Raw genomic sequence first — 20057 nt, forward strand, 5'->3', positions numbered from 1 at the left:
TCACACACTGATGGAGGGAGCTGCCATGCAAGGCGCCAACCAGCACCCATCAGGAGCAAGGGTGAAGTGTCTTGCTCAAGGACACGACGGACGTGACGAGGTTGGTACTAGGTGGGAATTGAACCAGGGACCCTCGGGTTGCGCACGGCCACTCTCCCACTGCGCCACGCCGTCCCTATATTATTTCTATATTACTTAAAATAAAGCTGGTTTCATTTAATACAATGCTTCTCAAACATTTAATAAAGTCAAATACAAAAAAGGAGAATTATGTTTGTTTTATTTTTGTTTCATCTGACATCACATGGACAAAAATAAGACCTTCTGGAGGAAAGTTCTGTGGTCGGATGAAACAAAAATGGAGCTGTTTGGCCACAATACCCAGCAATATGTTTGGAGGAGAAAAGGGGAGGCATTTAATCCCAGGAACACCCTTCCTACTGCCAAGCATGGTGGTGGTAGTATTATGCTCTCGGCCTGTTTTGCTGCCAATGGAACTGCTGCTTTACAGAGAGTAAATGGGACAATGAAAAAGGAGGATTACCTCCAAATTGTTCAGGACAAGCTAAAATCATCAGCCCGGACGTTGGGTCTCGGGGGCAGTTGGGTGTTCCAACAGGACAATGACCCCAAACACACCTCAAAAGTGGTAAAGAAATGGCTAAATCAGGCTAGAATGAAGGTTTTACAACCTTTAAGTCCTGACTTAAAGGTGTGGACAATGCTGAAGAAACAAGTTCATGTCAAAAAAACAATACATTTAGCTGAACTTCACCAATTTTGTCAAGAGTGGTCAACAATGTAAGTAGAAGCTTGTGGATGGCTACCAAAAGCGCCTTAATGCAGTGAAACTTGCATAAAAGAACCAAGACTTCATGAATGTTTTTTGTGAGCAACAAGTATGTGCTCCAATCACTACATCACCAAAAAATAAGAGTTGTAGAAATGATTGGAAAGTCAAGACAGCCATGACATGATGTTCTTTACAAGTGTATGTCAACTTTTGACCGCGACTGTATGTTGTGCTGAACATTGTATTTCAATGTAATAAACACACACAACCTGGCAAATCAAATAATTTGAATGTATTTTGACGTCAATTGGGATTAGAGTTCACACCTGATTGACGTCCATGCTGTTGTCACAGGTGAGGGGGCGGGCCGACGTCAAGTCGTTGGAGCCCAGGAAGGTGGAGATGATCCCGTTCTGGTCCACCTTGCGGATGGTGGTGCCGTCCACGAAGTAAATCAGACCGTTCTTGTCCACGGCGATGCCTTGGAAGAGAAGGAGGTGGAGGAGCGTAAAAGAGGGGTTGAAAGGGCACGTATCTGCTTGCATGAAAGAGTGGAGACAACACGGTGGATACACGTGTCGAGCTTGCCTTCCCATTATTCAGGTCACTGCAAAAAGCTCAACCATCAATAATTCACCGGCTGCTTTTAAATAATTTCTTAGGCAGAAGTGGCAAAGGGTGTAGTGGTGGCGTCTTTGCAGTATGCGCACTTGTCAGCCTCAATAAAAAGCAGCCCAGTCGAGGAGGGTTTTTTTTGTTTTTAGGGGGGGGTTAAGTGCTGCTGCATTTGGGTTCACATTTTTATTTGTATTTTTTTTTTTTTACAGTTATGCTGACCAACATTCTGAACACCATTTGAGTAAATAGCCAGTCGCCGTGACAGCTTTGGACCATTTGAGGATGCAAAGGTGAACGGTTGCCGTGGTTACAGCATCCGATAAAACGTGCTAGGTTGCGACCATCAAGAGGCTTCCAAAGTATCGGACTTTGGCTGAATTTCAACTGGATACAGCGGTGATATCAATGGATGCCGTGCACCTGACGTCTGATGGTTCTGATCGTCAGAGACTGCATAGCATGTGTGGGAGTTAAAAGGGAAACCTCTAAAGTCAAATTTCTCTAAGGTGGTACAATCCAGAATTCAAGTCGCTAGTTCTTTATTGTTTAAACCGCGGTTTCCAAAGTGCGGCCCAGGGCCCAATTTTGGCCCGCAGTGCATTTTTATTTGATTGGCCATCTGCACATCGTACAAATTAGAAGAGATTATCAAAACGTCAAAAATTATCAAATATATTGTACGTACAGATACACATTCACTCACATACTGTACACACAGTTATTCATACATACATCGGTACTGTACCTACGTTCCCACAGACACACACAAATACAGCACAAACCTACACACTCCAAGTTTGTACAATTACACACACATTCACTGTACAAACATACATATACACTCTCTGTACATACACATTCACTGTAAAAACATACATATACACATACATGCACATATACATTCACTGTAAAAACATATATACACATATATGCACATTTACTGTATACGCACTGTACAAACATACATATGTTTGTATACTGTACATATACATTCACTGAACAAACATACATATACACATACATGTACATATACATTCACTGAACAAACATACATATACACATACATGTACATATACATTCACTTTACAAACATACATATACACATACTGTACATATACATTCACTGTACACACATACATATACACATACATGTACATATACATTCACTGTACAAACATACATATACACATACTGTACATATACATTCACTTTACATACATATACACATACTGTACATATACAGTCACTGTACAAACATACACATACATGTACATATACATTCACTGTACAAACATACATATACACATACATGTACATATACATTCACTGTACAAACATACATATACACATACTGTACATATACATTCACTTTACAAACATACATATACACATACTGTACATATACAGTCACTGTACAAACATACACATACATGTACATATACATTCACTGTACAAACATACATATACACATACATGTACATATACATTCACTGTACAAACATACATATACACATACTGTACATATACATTCACTTTACAAACATACATATACACATACATGTACATATACATTCACTGTACAAACATACATATACACATACATGTACATATACTTTCACTGTACAAACATACATATACACATACATGTACGTATACTTTCACTGTACAAACATACATATACACATACATGTACATATACATTCACTTTACAAACATACATATACACATACATGTACACATACATGTACATATACTTTCACTGTACAAACATACATATACACATACATGTACATATACATTCACTGTACAAACATACATATACACATACATGTACATATACTTTCACTGTACAAACATACATATACACATACTGTACATATACAGTCACTGTACAAACATACATATACTTTTCATCAAGCATAAATTAACGTTGTTGCCCTAGGGTAAACTGGGTAACACATGGCACACTGACACAGCTTAACCTATTGTTACTATAACAATCTACAAGGTTAATACAGTAGGCATCTCTTTCCTTCCCTCCATTTATCTGCGTACTTTTGCATTTGAAGTTATCATTACGTATATGTATTGTTGTGTTTGAACAATTGTATTGTCAATATCAAGAGGTAATGGTATTTCTTTTGCTCCATTGTACTGTAATAATGTTCATTGTCATTTCTGTATTATTATTTACTTCACTAACTGCTTCTTTGCTATACCTTTTTCCATCATATGTGTACATATGTTTGCTGATGTTTTCTGTTGTTGTTATTGTTGTATTTGCTGTTTTTGTCTCTCTGTCCAATCCCCCTCTTGTCCCCACAATTTCCCCCTCTGTCTTCCTTTTTTTCTCTTTCTATCCCTTCCTGCTCCGACCCGCCTGCACCAAATGATAATATAAATACATTTAATAAAGTCAAATACAAATAAAGCAACAAGTATCCCACACTTCTTTTTTGTAAAGTAAATGTGAACAGGCGATACGGGCGTCTACATCTACTATAAGATTTGCCTGAGAAGCTGGACAGGACAAAAAAAAAAGATGTTATCAAAACTTATTATCAATGTTTATTATGATGATATTACTATTAATGCTGTCAATATATAATTTTTAAAAATCAAATTAATCACACTTTTGAATTTGGATTAATGATTACTAGTATTACTAGTAGTATAAACTCGCCTGCATGATTTAAATAAATTGAAATAGAGCCCAATTCTTGGTCGTAAAAAAAAATTCAGTGTCCAATGAAAGTACATCTGCCATAAATTGTACTTACAGGTCAGTCAAGTACATTTATTATATATCCCTCGCATTGTAGTGAAAGGTGCAAAATAATGTAGCAGCTAAGAATCCAGCAGATCGTGCGCTCCGACAAGTCAATTCAATCAACATTTTCTAGCAAGTCGATGCTTTGACAAGACGTGAAACTTTGAACCTGCCCGTGTAAACTGTATTCTTATTGTGTACAACTCAATTAAAAAAATACAAGGTTTAAGGTATCAAAAATAATTACACTGAGGGATCGATTGTTTTGCATGCTAGTCTGACGCAGGCTGGGCCATGTGTACCATATTTTTCGGACTATTAAGTCGCAGTTTTTTTCATAGTTTGGCCGGGGGTGCGACTTATACTCAGGAGCGACTTATGTGTGAAATTATTAACACATTACTGTAAGATATCAAATAATATTATTTAGCTCATTCACGTAAGAGACTAGACGTATAAGATTTCATGGCATTTATGGATTAGGAGTGACAGATAGTTTGGTAAAGGTATAGCATGTTCTATATGTTATAGTTATTTGAATGACCCTTACCATAATATGTTAGGTTAACATAGCAGTTGCTTATTTATGCCTCATATAACCTACACTTATTCAGCCTGTTGTTCACTATTCTTTATTTATTTTAAACTGCTTTTCAAATGTCTATTCTTGGTGTTGGATTTTATCAAATACATTTCCCCCAAAAATGCGACTTATACTCCAGTGCGACTTATATATGTTTTTTCCCTTCTTTGTTATGCATTTTCGGCAGGTGCGACTTATACTCCGGAGCGACTTATACTCCGAAAAATACGGTACATTAGTTTCAGTTTTATGCTCCTAAAAATCTGGAATAGTCTTCCAGGAAAACGTTGGCAATGTTCAAATCCAGCCTGAAAACACGTTTATTCAATTATGCATACGACAACTGAAAGTCATTTCTCTAGACTATTTGACTTGATTTTGGATTGATTTTATGATTATATTATTTTTATCGCTGTCTTGTAGTCATTTGTTTTTCTACTATAAAGCACTTAAAAGTGCTTTGTGTACGAATTGTGCTTTATAAAAAAACAAAAAGCCTTGCGTTGCCTGGTGTATGGCTGCAGTAATCCATTTTGTTAAATTGAGAAATCCATCGATTAGTTTGTTGGGTTAGTGGAGTAATCGGATAAAACACACTTTATGTCCTCAATGCATGTTTTTAAGTAACAGTAAAGTGGAAAAACAAGTTGACTTCATGTGCTTATCTGTGTTTTTTATCTCATCCATTAAACCAGGGGTCACCAACCTTTATGAAACCAAGAGCTATTCTTGGGTACTGATTAATGCAATGGGCTACCAGTTTGATACACACTTAAATAAATTGCCAGAAGTAGCCAATTTGCTCATTTACCTTTAACTCTATGTTATTATTAATAATTAATGGTATTTATATTTGTGGAAACACTGATCATCTTATTGATTTCTCACAATAAATATATATAGAAAAAGATAAATATTTTTATAAATATATTTAGACTCTTTAAAATTCAACCGAAAAAAGGAAGAGAAAAACTATCTCATTTGAATCTTTTTGAAAAAATTAACACATTTTTTATGGAACATCATTAGTAATTTTTCCTGATTAAGATTCATTTTCGAATTTTGATGACATGTTTTAAATAGGTTAAAATCCAATCTGCACTTTGTTAGAATATATAACAAATTGGAACAAGCTATATTTCTAACAAAGACAAATATTTTAGTTTGAAGAAATATTTCACAAATATTCTTTGTCGAAAAAACAGAAGCTAAAATGAAGAATTCAATTAAACTGTATTTACTGTTCTTTACAATAAAAAAATAACTTACTTGAACATTGATTTAAATTGTCAGGAAAGAAGAGGAAGGAATTTAAAAGGTCAAAATGTACATGTGTTTAAAAATCCCCAAATCATTTTTAATAATAATACTCCTATGTTGAAGCACAGTATAATCCATCAAGTTGACCAAAGTCGTACTAAAACATTTTGACAGATTTTAGAGCGCCGTGTGTAATGTTCTTTATTTTCAATGGAACATATAAAATGTTGGTGTTGTTTACTTGAGTCATATTGCCATCATAGTGTAGTCTACGCATATCTCTTATGTTTGACTGCCATCTACCGGTCCCAATTATCATTACTCTGGGTACCAAATAAAATTGCTTCGAGGTCGTTAAGTTCCACCAAACTTATTTCTTACATTAGGTGCACCGGGTTATATGGCGCACTGTCGAGTTTTGAGGGGAAACAACTTTTTTTTTTAAGTGCGTCTTATAGTCCAGAAAATAATGTACTAATCAAATATACTGCAAAAGTAAGGTCTCATACAAATTGTTGAAAACAAATCACATACAATTATGCAATGCTAAAACAAAAACATTCAAACTAAATTTCTAATAAATAATAATAACATAATAAAATGTCAATAAAATTCAAGCACAACTTTGGTCATAATTTTTTGCACTTTTGCTCCAGACTTCTTCAGTTTGTTTTAAACTGTCATTGCTGCCACAAGTGGCGGAAAAGTGTATTACAACTGAGTACTGCTGTGGCCCGAGTGTTGAGGGGAAAAAAAAAAAATATTTTTTTATTTTATTTTTATTGCTGTCTTCTAGTTTCTTTTTTTTCTATAAAGCACTTTAAAGTGCTTTGTGTACGAATTGTGCATCATGAAAAAAAAAAAAAAAGCCTTGCGTTGCCTTGTGTATGGCTGCAGTAATTAATTATTTTGTTAAATCGAGAAATCCATCGATTAGTCTGTTGGGTTAATGGGGTAATTGGATAAAACACACTTTATGTCCTCAATGCATGTTTTTAAGTAGCAGTAGAGTGGAAAAACAAGTTGACTTTATGTTCTTATCTGTGTTTCATATTATCCATTAAACCAAATCCAATTTGTATTTATTGTTCGCAAAGTATGTGAAAACTGTTTAAACATCACACAATGCCACACATTCAGTCAGTCATTTTGAATATTCAGCTCCAAATACCTTTGGCTACTTTCGGATATTGACGTCACGGTAGTAACGCTTCTGCAGTCTGACCATATTATTAGGTCAGTCATACTGGAAATGCATTGTAAAGAGATGTGCTGTTTATCATTCACAACCCGTATGTGAGACAAGAACACATATGCTTGGCTTTTTTGATGCATTCAAAATCGTAAATACTTGATTCAACAGATCAAGGGTGCTATGTTGCACTCAATATACTCTCTAAAAACAACCAGAAACCACCAACAATACTCCATTTACATGTCATGACATGAAAAATGAACCAAACGCAGACGGACTATTCTAGCCGGTGGCTGCTTCTGCTTGGTCTCAAACTCGCTGGATTATAATTCATGCATCTCTCACCTGCTAGTAGACACATGTGGCTGTGGACCCAAAGGAGGCGAAATAGACCCCGAAAGACGTTTCTTGCAGGAATTTTTTTGCTGACCCTTCGTAAAGATTGTGATTAATTCTTCATCTAAACAGAATTATGTGAGAGTCCTGTCAGTTGACGTCCCAGCGAGAGTGAGAATAAGTGTTTGTTTTTATTTCGGTTTGTTATGTTTAGAATGGAGATCTCCAATCATGGCTTTTTTGCCAAATCCGATATTGTCCAACTCTTAATTACCGATACCGATTCCAACCAATACCGATAAATACAGTGGTGGAATTAACACATTATTATGCCCCATTTTGTTGTGATGCCCCGCTGGATGCATTAAACAATGTAACAAGGTTTTCCAAAATAAATCAACTCAAGTTATGGAAAAAAAATGCCAACATGGCACTGCCATATTCATAATTTTTTAACATGCCTCAAAACAACAGCTTGGAATTGGGAACATGCTCTCTCTGAGAGAGCATGAGGAGGTTGAATTGGGGGGTAGGGAGTAGCGGGGGGTGTATATTGTAGCGTCTTGGAAGAGTTAGTGCTGCAAGGGATTTATACGGCCACCCTCAGTGTGACCTGTATGGCTGTTGACCAAGTGTGCAGTGCATTCACGTGTGTGTGAAAAGCCGTACATATTATGTGAACGGGCCGTAAAATTCAAATTTGAATGACAATAAAAAGGAAGTCTAAGTCTATGTAAGACATATCTGTTTTTATGTTTCGCAATATTATGCAAATACAACTTTTCTAACCTTCTGGTAACCTGCTGATCTGTATTTGGGATCTGCATAAATCCTGAAAAATGGCGCCTTATAACCCGTTGCGCCCGATGCTCCAGAAAATATGGTTAATGGAGTATTAGTGGTGGTTTTTGGATATATTTTTTTAGAAGGTTTTATGGCCGCAATTGACGTCACAAATCCCATTACCATGAATTGATTAACATGGACCCCGACTTACACAAGTTGAAAAACTTATTGGGGTGTTACCATTTAGTGGTCAATTGTACGGAATATGTACGGAATATGTACTGTACTGTGCAATCTACTAATACAAGTTTCAATCAATCAATCAATTAGCTCCATTGCTAGCTGACTTTTGCCAGCGTTTTACGGACTTGGGATGCACAAAAAAAAAAAAGAAAAACATATGTGTGATAGTCTTATATTAAGGCTTGTAAATGATAGGAAACATTACAAAAAAATCTAAAGTTCCCCTTTAAGGCCGTCACAGTTGCCTCGGTGTCCAAGTGCTTGGTTCTCTGTGGTATGTGGTAAGGATTGTGGTTCCTGGCCTGCTCCATGTTTAAAATGCCTCGGTATAACCTCTACTGCAAATTAGCGCTGTATAAATATAATTAAATATATATATATATTTTTAAATTATTTCGACAGGTTTCTTCTTCCTTTACTCTATTCACATATTTAAGTAAAAAGTTGTAGTCATAAACCATTAAAAACAAGGCAGAGGTTTTTGTTAACAGGTATATTTAATATATTTAATCGCTCGAACATTATAGAGTTTGAACAGTAACACCGTGTTTGAGTTAGTGATGTCCCGATACCAACATTTACGTACTGGTACCAAAATTATTTCGATACTTTTGGGTACTTTTCTAAGTAAAGTGGACCACAAAAAATGTGATTATTGGCTTTATTTTATTAAAAAAATCTTAGAGTACATGAAACATATGTTTATTATTGCAAGTTAGTCCTTAAATAAAATAGTGAACATACTAGACAACTTTTAGTAGTAAGTAAACAAACAAATGCTCCTAATTAGTCTGCTGACATATGCAGTAACATATTGTGTCATTTATACACCTATTATTTTGTACACATTATTAAGGACAAGCGGTAGAAAATGAATTATTAATCTACTTGTTCATTTACTGTTAATATCTGCTTATTTTCTCTTTTAACATGTTCTATCTATACCTCTGTTAAAATGTAATAATCACTCTTCTTTGATACTTTACATTAGTTTTGGATGATACCACACATTTGGGTATCAATCCGATACCAAGTAGTTACAGGATCATACATTGGTCATATTCAAAGTCCTCATGTGTCCAGTGACATATTTCCTGAGTTTATAAAAATAATATGATTAAAAAAAATAAATAAATAAGATGTGATGCCAAAAAGAGCTACGTAATCATAGTAGTATCGACTAGATACACTACTGTTCTTGGTATCATTACAGGGGATGTTAGGTGTAGATAAACCGATGGCGTTTGTTTATATTGTAGCGTCCCCGAAGATTTGGTGTTACAGGGAATTCTGGGAATTTCTTCTGTAGTGTTTTTGTTGGCGGTGCTAATATTCTTCCAAAATGTGTTTGTCATTGTTGTTTAGTATGTTTTCACTATATGGCACATGTTTATGACAGTGTTGTTTAGTGGGGTTTCACTATATGGCACATGTTTATGACAGTGTTGTTTAGTGTGGTTTCACTATATGGCACATGTTTATGACAGTGTTGTTTAGTGGGGTTTCACTATATGGCACATGTTTATGGCAGTGTTGTTTAGTGGGGTTCCACTATATGGCACATGTTTACGACAGTGTTGTTTAGTGTGGTTTCACTATCTGGCACATGTTTATGTCAATGTTTAGTGTGGTTTCACTTTATGGCACATGTTTATGACAGTGTTGTTTAGTGTGGTTTCACTATATGGCACATGTTTATGACAGTGTTGTTTACTGTGGTTTCACTATATGGCACATGTTTATGACAGTGTTGTTTAGTGTGGTTTCACTATATGGCACATGTTTATGACAGTGTTGTTTAGTGTGGTTTCACTATATGGCGCATGTTTATGACAGTGTTGTTTAGTGTGGTTTCACTATATGGCACATGTTTATGACAGTGTTGTTTAGTGTGGTTTCACTATATGGAACATGTTTATGACAATATTGTTTAGTGTGGTTTCACTATATGGCACATGTTTATGACAGTGTTGTTTAGTGTGGTTTCACTATATGGCACATGTTTATGACAGTGTTTACTGTGGTTTCACTATATGGCACATGTTTATGACAGTGTTGTTTAGTGTGGTTTCACTATATGGCACATGTTTATGACAGTGTTGTTTAGTGTGGTTTCACTATATGGCGCATGTTTATGACAGTGTTGTTTAGTGTGGTTTCACTATATGGCACATGTTTATGACAGTGTTTAGTGTGGTTTCACTATATGGAACATGTTTATGACAATATTGTTTAGTGTGGTTTCACTATATGGCACATGTTTATGACAGTGTTGTTTATTGTGGTTTCACTATATGGCACATGTTTTTGACAGTGTTGTTTAGTGTGGTTTCACTATATGGCACATGTTTATGGCAGTGTTGTTTAGTGTGGTTTCACTATATGGCACGTTTATGACAGTGTTGTTTAGTGTGGTTTCACTATATGGCACATGTTTACGACAGTGTTGTTTAGTGTGGTTTCACTATCAGGCACATGTTTATGTCAGTGTTTAGTGTGGTTTCACTTTATGGCACATGTTTATGACAGTGTTGTTTAGTGTGGTTTCACTATATGGCACATGTTTGACAGTGTTGTTTAGTGTGGTTTCACTATATGGCACATGTTTTTGACAGTGTTGTTTAGTGTGGTTTCACTATATGGCACATGTTTATGTCAGTGTTTAGTGTGGTTTCACTTTATGGCACATGTTTATGACAGTGTTGTTTAGTGTGGTTTCACTATATGGCACATGTTTTTGACAGTGTTGTTTAGTGTGGTTTCACTATATGGCACATGTTTATGACAGTGTTGTTTAGTGTGGTTTCACTATATGGCACATGTTTATGACAGTGTTGTTTAGTGTGGTTTCACTATATGGCACATGTTTACGACAGTGTTGTTTAGTGTGGATTCACTATCAGGCACATGTTTATGTCAGTGTTTAGTGTGGTTTCACTTTATGGCACATGTTTATGACAGTGTTGTTTAGTGTGGTTTCACTATATGGCACATGTTTGACAGTGTTGTTTAGTGTGGTTTCACTATATGGCACATGTTTTTGACAGTGTTGTTTAGTGTGGTTTCACTATATGGCACATGTTTTTGACAGTGTTGTTTAGTGTGGTTTCACTATATGGCACATGTTTATGACAGTGTTGTTTAGTGTGGTTTCACTATATGGCACATGTTTATGGCAGTGTTGTTTAGTGTGGTTTCACTATATGGCACATGTTTTTGACAGTGTTGTTTAGTGTGGTTTCACTATATGGCACATGTTTATGACAGTGTTGTTTAGTGTTGTTTCACTATATGGCACATGTTTATGACAGTGTTGTTTAGTGTGGTTTCACTATATGGCACATGTTTACGACAGTGTTGTTTAGTGTGGTTTCACTATCAGGCACATGTTTATGTCAGTGTTTAGTGTGGTTTCACTTTATGGCACATGTTTGACAGTGTTGTTTAGTGTGGTTTCACTATATGGCACATGTTTTTGACAGTGTTGTTTAGTGTGGTTTCACTATATGGCACATGTTTATGACAGTGTTGTTTAGTGTGGTTTCACTATATGGCACATGTTTATGGCAGTGTTGTTTAGTGTGGTTGCACTATATGGGACATGTTTATGACAGTGTTGTTTAGCTTACCACTAGATGGAGCCCGCATACCACTACAGTTTGAGAACCACTGACCTAAATTCTGTACTAAAAACATTGACTTTCCCCCAAATTGGACCAAAACATCAACATATGTCATGTCCTCACGATGTGATCACGATACCTTTGGGTCCGGTGAGCGAAGCCTCTGGAGCTTTTCCGCCGTCCCCGCAGTGGTTCTCGTCAAAGGGCAGGCAGTGGTCTCCGGTTCCGGCCACCACCTCGGCGTTGGCCTGCAGGTCCTTGGTGCCGGCCAGGCTCTTGGGCCGGTAGATCCGCCGGGAGTTTGTGTCGGACACGTAGAGGTGGCCGGTGACCGGGTCGGTCGCCAGGAAGTAGCGGTGTGCCGGGTTGTTGCTGCGTTCAAGGGAGGAACTTCATTAATGCTCTCTAGTAACTTCCCGTAAAATACCACACCTGAGACTTCAGAGAATCAAATGAATTAACGAGTTACAATCAAGCTGTAATTAATTACTGCATATTTCAACATGGAGTGAAGAACTAATAATAGTTTGAGGTTGTTACTTTCCTTAACAAGCATGAATGATACATGGAGTAGATTATTTCTGGCAGTCCAAACAAACATCAACTTTTCAATAATTACCAGCAGCATTCTGGTATTTTGGGATAATGAGCCAGACGGGGAAATATTTCTTGTGTGTTTGTGCTTGCAGTTGAAGAAAGGACTCGCTCAGATGGAAAAGTGAGAGCTAAAAAGTATTTGGGTGCAGGCTGTGACTTTCTGACTTCGGGGCCCGAGGGCCCACTCAAATATTAACAAATTAGTAATCTTTCTCCTGATTTAAGTGGTATTCAGTAATTATATCTAACCCATCCACTTATCTGAGATCGTGTCGCGGGGGCAGCAGCCTAAGCAGGGAAGCCCAGACTTCCCTCTCCCCAACCATTTCGTCCACCTCTTCCCGGGGGATCCCGAGGCGTTCCCAGGCCAGCCGGGAGACATAGTCTTCCAAACGTGTCCTGGGTCTTCCCCGTGGCCTCCTACCCGTCAAATGTGCCCAAAACACCTCCCTAGGGAGGCGTTCGGGTGTCATCCTGACCAGATGCCAGAACCACCTCATCTGGCTCCTCTCCATGTGGAGGAGTATATCCAACCCAGTGTTTCTTAATCATAAGGCCGAGCTCGAGAACCGCCAAAAAATATCTGTTTCACAGCTGTGTTCTCACTTGCAATACACATTTCCACCACATGTGGCAGTAATTACAATATCAAACATAGAAGAAATCTGGAGCTAAAGTCACAGAGAAGTCTCTTAAGCGCAAAAAATATGATGTTAAACATATTATTGACTTTTAAGTAATTTAGCACAGCATAATTGTATGTACATTTCTATTTTTGTCAGGTTTTATGAGTCCCTTCTTATACGGTATATTTGGTTAGTATTTATTTTTTTTAATCAGCCTGACATAATATTCATGTGTTAAATAAATAACAATCGTTTGTGGTTTCATATCATTTGACAATGTTTTAAGTAAGTTAGCTGTAATTATTGAATATGATTAAAATAAAAACTTAAGAGCCACCAAACATTTTCTGTTTCTCAGCTGTGGTCTCACTTGCAATACGCATTTCCACCACATGTGGCAGTAATGACAAAACGAGTTGAGTTTATACCAAAAAGTTTTATTTTGGTTTCATCTGATCACATGACATTCTCCCAATCCTCTGCTGTATCATCCATGTATCCATTTTGGTATAAACTCAACTCGTCGTGTTTGGAGGAAGAAGAATACTGAGTTGCATCCCAAGAACACCACACCTACTGTGAAGCATGGGGGTGGAAACATCATGCTTTGGGGCTGTTTTTCTGCTAAGGGGACCGGACGATTGATCCATGTTAAGGAAAGAATGGATGGGGCCATTTATCGTGAGATTTTGAGCCAAAACCTCCTTCCATCAGTGAGAGCTTTGAATGCTTGACCAAATACTTATTTTCCACCATCATTTACAAATAAATTATTTAAAATTCCTACAATGTGAATTCCTGGATTTTTTTTTTCACATTCTGTCTCTCACAGTTGAAGTGTACCTATGATGAAAATTACAGACCTCTGTCATCATTTTAAGTGGGAGAACTTGCACAATCGCTGGCTGAATAAATACTTTTTTGCCCCACTGTACATTTCTATGTTTTGGGGGGGGGGGGGGGTATTGTAGCGCCCCGGAAGAGTTAGTGCTGCTAGGGGGTGTGGGTATTTGTTTTGTTGTGTTTATGTTGTGTTACGGTGCGGATGCTCTCCGGAAATGGTTTTGTCATTCTTGTTTGGTGTGGGTTTATAGTGTGGCGCATATTTGTAAAAGTGTTAAAGTTGTTTATACGGCCACCCTCAGTGGGACCTGTATGGCTGTTGACCAAGTATACTTTGCATTCACGTGTGTGTCTGAAAAGCCATAGATATTATGTGACTGGGACGGCACGGAAAAGCAGTGACTTTAAGGTCCATTGGTGCTCCCTACTTATCCCTACGTCCGTGTACACAGCGGCGTTTATTTTACTTTTTGTAATCGATTCCAATAATTTTGAAACAGATACAGATCATTTCCGATATTTCATTTTAAAGCATTTATCGGCCGATAATATCGGCAGTCCGATATTATCAGACATCTTTAGATATTACCTATGACCCATAAAACACTGAATATTGACAACTTCGTAAGGATTGTGATTGATTCTTCATCTAATCAGAAGTATGTGAGCGTCCCATTGGTTGACGTCCCAGCGAGAGTGAGAATAAATGTTTGTTTTATTTTGGTTTGTTATATTTAGATTAGAGGTTTCTGATAATGGATTTTTTGCCAATATCCAATATTCCGATATTGACCAACTCTTAATTACCGATAACAAATAACGATATATACAGTGGTAAACTTAACACATTATTATGCCAAATTTTTTTGTGATGCCCCACTGGATGCATTAACCAATGTAACAAAGTTTTCTGAAATAAATCAACTCAAGTTATGGAAAAAAAAATGCCAACATGGCACTGCCATATTTGTTGTTGAAGTCACAAAGTGCATTCTTTTTTTTAATATGCCTCAAAACAGCAGCTTGGAATTTGGGACATGCTCTCCCTGAGAGAGCATGAGGAGGTTGAGATGAGGGGTTGGGGAGTAGCGGGTGGTGTATAATGTAGCGTCCCGGAAGAGTTAGTTCTGCAAGGGTTCTGGGTATTTGTTCTATTGTGTTACGGTGCGTATGTTCTCCCGGAATGTTTTTGTCATTCTTGTTTGGTGTGGGTTCACAGTGTGGCGCATATTTGTAACAATGTTAAAGTTGTTTATACGGCCACCCTCAGCGTCACCTGTATGGCTGTTGACCAAGTATGCTTTGCAAGTGTCTATAAAAGCCGCATATATTATGTGACACTGTTTGTACGGAGGAAAAGCGGACATGACGACAGGTTGTAGAGGACGCTAAAGGCAGTGCCTTTAAGACACGCCCCCAATATTATTGCCCAGAAAAATTCAGCAGAATGGTAGCCCCGGGAGTTTTTCGGGAGTCTCCCGGAAAAACCGGGAGAGTTGGCAAGTATGGCAGTATATTTGGTTAGTATTTATTTTTGGAATCAGCCTGACATAATATTTAAGTTATAAATAAATAATAATACCGATAGAACACCTTTTTGGGATGAATTAGAATTGGAAAATGGCAATAAACACACTTAGCAACCTTGTAGACAGCCTTCCCAGAAGAGTTGAAGCTGTAATAGCTGCATATTGAGCCCTATGGGTTAGGAATGGGATGGCACTTCAAGTTCATATGTGAGTCAAGGCAGGTGGCCCAATACTTTTGGCAATATGTATGTTGTTCGGGTCGTGCGAGTGGAAGCGTCTGCGGGACGTCTTTGTGGAGAATTGCAGTCATTAAGAGTGGGAGTCATGAGTGGCGGAATAAAGAGCTCAGCAATAAAGAGCTCAGCACGTTCCCTGTCTTCAACAGACGACCTGCAGGGGGCGCTGGACGTGATCAATGGAACACCTGCGTGCAGCCTGCAGATCACCTGCACGCTAAAGAACAAGGCCTCGTCAAAAGAGAGTCTCGATTTGCGTTAATAGGTCCCAGCGAGCCTGAACGCAATCCTTTTTCTTCGGCTTTTCAATCTTGAAGTGGATGAACTTTGTTGTCACAGCGGTGCTTTCATAGCAACTTCAATGTTTTTTGGCAGACTTCTCCAATTCGTTTTTTTTTTTTTCTTTCACATGCTTAAACATCCTAACAGCACGTCCACTAATTGGCTGTCAAAACATGTCTGCCGTTTAGCCTCCGTATAAAACTGACTATTTACTTGGCGTGTTAAAAAATACATTTTAGTATGAATCGTAAATCTTAATTGATTAAAAAAAATCAAAAATTGATTAAAAAAATATGTGGTAACACTTTAGTATGGGGAACATATTCATCATTAATTAGTTGCTTATTGAAATGCAAATTATTCTCACATTGGCTCTTAATTAGTCATTATTAAGTACTTATTAATGCCTTTTTCTGCACGGCTTTATTATACAACAACCCTAACCCTAACCAAATAATTCTAAATTAAGTATTTTTTTATTTACAATATGTTCCCCATACTAAAGTGTTACCAAATTTATATTTATATACAAACCCCCTTTCCATATCAATTGGGAAATTGTGTTAAATGTAAATATAAACAGAATACAATGATTTGCAAATCCTTTTCAAGCCATATTCAGTTGAATATGCTACAAAGACAACATATTTGATGTTCAAACTGATAAACATTTTTGTTTTGTGCAAATAATCATTAACTTTAGAATTTGATGCCAGCAACACGTGACAAAGAAGTTGGGACAGGTGGCAATAAATACTGATAAAGTTGAGGAATGCTCATCAAACACTTATTTGGAACATCCCACAGGTGTGCAGGCTAATTGGGAACAGGTGGGTGCCATGATTGGGTATAAAAACAGTTTCCCAAAAAAAGCTCAGTCTTTCACAAGAAAGGATGGGGCGAGGTACACCCCTTTGTCCACAACTGCGGGAGCAAATAGTCAAACAGTTTAAGAACGTTTCTCAAAGTGCAATTGCAAGAAATCTAGGAATTTCAACATCTACGCTCCATATCATCAAAATGTTCAGAGAATCTGGAAAAATCCCTCCACGTAAGCAGCATGGCCGGAAACCACATTGAATGACCATGAACTTCAATCCCTCAGATGGCACTGTATCAAAAAACGACCTCAACTTCTAAAGGATATCACCACATGGGCTCAGGAACACTTCAGAAAACCACTATCACTAAATAAAGTTGGTTGCTATATCTGTAAGTGCAAGTTAACGCTCGACTATGCAAAGCGAAAGCCATTTATCAACAACATCCAGAAACGCCGCTGGCTTCCCTGGGCCTGAGATCATCTAAGATGGACTGATGCAAAGTGGAAAATTGTTCTGTGGTCTGACGAGTCCACATTTCAAGATGTTTATGGAAATATTTGACATTGTGTCATCCAAACCAAAGAGGTAGCGAACCCTCCAGACTGTTATCGACGCAAAGTTGAAAAGCAAGCATCTGTGATGGTATGGGGGTGCATTAGTGCCCAAGGCATGGGTAACTCACACATCTGTGAAGGCACCATTAATGCTGAAAGGTACATACAGGTTTTGGAACAACGTATGCTGCCATCTAAGCGCCGTCTTTTTCCTGGACGCCCCTGCTTATTTCAGCAAGACAATGCCAAGCCACATTCAGCACGTGTTACAACAGCGTGGCGTCGTAAAAAAAGAGTGCGAATACTTTCCTGGCCCGCCTGCAGTCCAGACCTGTCTCCCATGGAAAATGTGTGGCGCATTATGAAGCCTAAAATACGACAGAGGAGACCCCGGACTGTTGAACGACTGAAGTTCTACATAAAACAAGAATGGTAAAGAATTCCACTTTCAAACCTTCAACAATTAGTTTCCTCAGTTCCCAAACGTTTATTGAGTGTTGTTAAAAGAAAAGGTGATGTAACACAGTGGTGAACATGCCCTTTCCCAACTACTTTGTCACGTGTTGCAGCCATGAAATTTTAAGTTAATTATTATTTGCAAAAAAAAACAAAGTTTACGAGTTTGAACATCAAATATCTTGTCTTTGTAGTGCATTCCATTGAATATGGGTTGAAAATGATTTTCAAATCCTTGTATTCTGTTTATATTTACATCTAATACAATTTTCCAACTCATATGGAAACGGGGTTTGTATATATATATATATATATCTATATATTTTTTTTTGTCCTGTCCAGCTATTTAGGCAAATCACATATTTGTACAGATTAACTATAGAAAAGAGAAGTGTGGGATATTTCTCGTTGCCTTATTTGTATTTGACTTTATTAAATGTATTTATATCATTATTTAGGTTAACCAAGAGGCCAGAAATATTCTTCTGCATAATATGACCACATCTACAGTACAGTATTACATCCAAGTTTTATTTCTACAGTGTTTTCATTTGAAAAAAATCACGATAAAAGCTAGCTGCTTTTTGTCGGATGCTGATTATTTAAAGCTGCCCCTCAGAGGAACATTTTTAAAAATATAGAAGTATAATTGTCTCATAATATTGCCGATGAATTTGGTTATTTGATTTGTGTACGTAGAAATTGATGGATTACTTGCATTGAAATCATAACTCAAGGTGACAAGCAGATATTTAAGTATTTATTGTTATTTTTACAAACTAACATACGGTATGTAATAATTAGGGGTGCTAAAAAATGTTTTTTTTTTTTTTTTACCACATTTGAAACCCAATTTTATTTGGTAATTTTCAAAAATGTATTTTTTTTGTTTTTTTTGACGAATTGAGACATTTTTTTTTCCCCAACCTCCGGGCTGATGATTTTAGCTTATCCTAAAGAATTTGTTCATTGTCCCATTTACTCTCTGTAAAGCAGCAGTTCCATTGGCAGCAAAACAGGCCCAGAGCATAATACTACCACCACCATGCTTGGGTTGTAGAAAGTATTGGAAACTCAAGACAGCCATGACATGATCTTTTCAAGTGTATAGAAACTTTTGACCATGACTGTGTTTGTCATATGTCAGCAGCCAAAATGATGTTTTCTAAGCTGCAAGCTGTTTTTTTAAGGTGTTATTATTATACCAAATAATACATTGCAAACATCAGTTTGAATTGAGAATTGTGTTGAGTCGAGTATCGATTATCAATCAAATCCTCACCCCAAGGATCGGAATGGAATAGCAATGTGACCAAATATTCACACCATTAACAATTGAATATATATATATATGTATACCGTATTTCCTTGAATTGCCGCGGGGGCGCTAATTAATTTAAAACCTCTTCTCACTCCTGCGCTTACCAAAGGCATGCGGTAAAAGTAAGCATGCGTTAATTACTTTAAAACCTCTTCTCACTCCGGCACTTACCAAAGGCATGCAGTAAAAATTTGAGCATGTTGTAAGTTTGGAACTTAAATCCTACAGAATAGCTCTTAATCTACTTCCCTTTATTCAAATTTCAAATTACCAGTATTGAAATCAGCCTCCTCCATTTTGAAAATGATGATGAGGGAAGTGTCACTCGTGACGTCACGAGTTTGACCAGGCGGTAATGCTAAGCATGCGCTAATTCTTTTGCAAAGCGAGTTTGACCCGGCAGTAATTCAAGGCAGGCACATACTATATACCCTGCGGAAATTCAAGGAAATACGGTATATATATGTATATATATGTATATATATACAGTGGGGCAAACAAGTATTTATTCAGCCAGCGATTGTGCAAGTTCTCCCACTTAAAATGATGACAGAGGTCTGATGTTTTCATCATAGGTACACT

At 37.2% G+C, this 20057-nt stretch overlaps 1 protein-coding gene across 1 annotated transcript in view; it reads right to left on the reverse strand.

The window, feature by feature from the left end:
* The window catches only part of si:dkey-237h12.3 (teneurin-3), a 627006-nt gene that overhangs the window by 44018 nt on the left and 562931 nt on the right, over positions 1-20057 (reverse strand). Inside the window, exons 24-25 of the mRNA XM_061892022.1 lie at positions 12347-12579; positions 1120-1274 (exon numbers count right to left, since the gene is read on the reverse strand). Of these exons, the coding sequence (XP_061748006.1) occupies positions 1120-1274; positions 12347-12579 (388 nt within the window). The remainder of the gene's footprint in view (positions 1-1119; positions 1275-12346; positions 12580-20057) is intronic.

Source organism: Nerophis ophidion, linkage group LG29 (assembly GCF_033978795.1).
Source record: "Nerophis ophidion isolate RoL-2023_Sa linkage group LG29, RoL_Noph_v1.0, whole genome shotgun sequence".
Classification (NCBI taxonomy): Eukaryota; Metazoa; Chordata; class Actinopteri; order Syngnathiformes; family Syngnathidae; genus Nerophis; species Nerophis ophidion.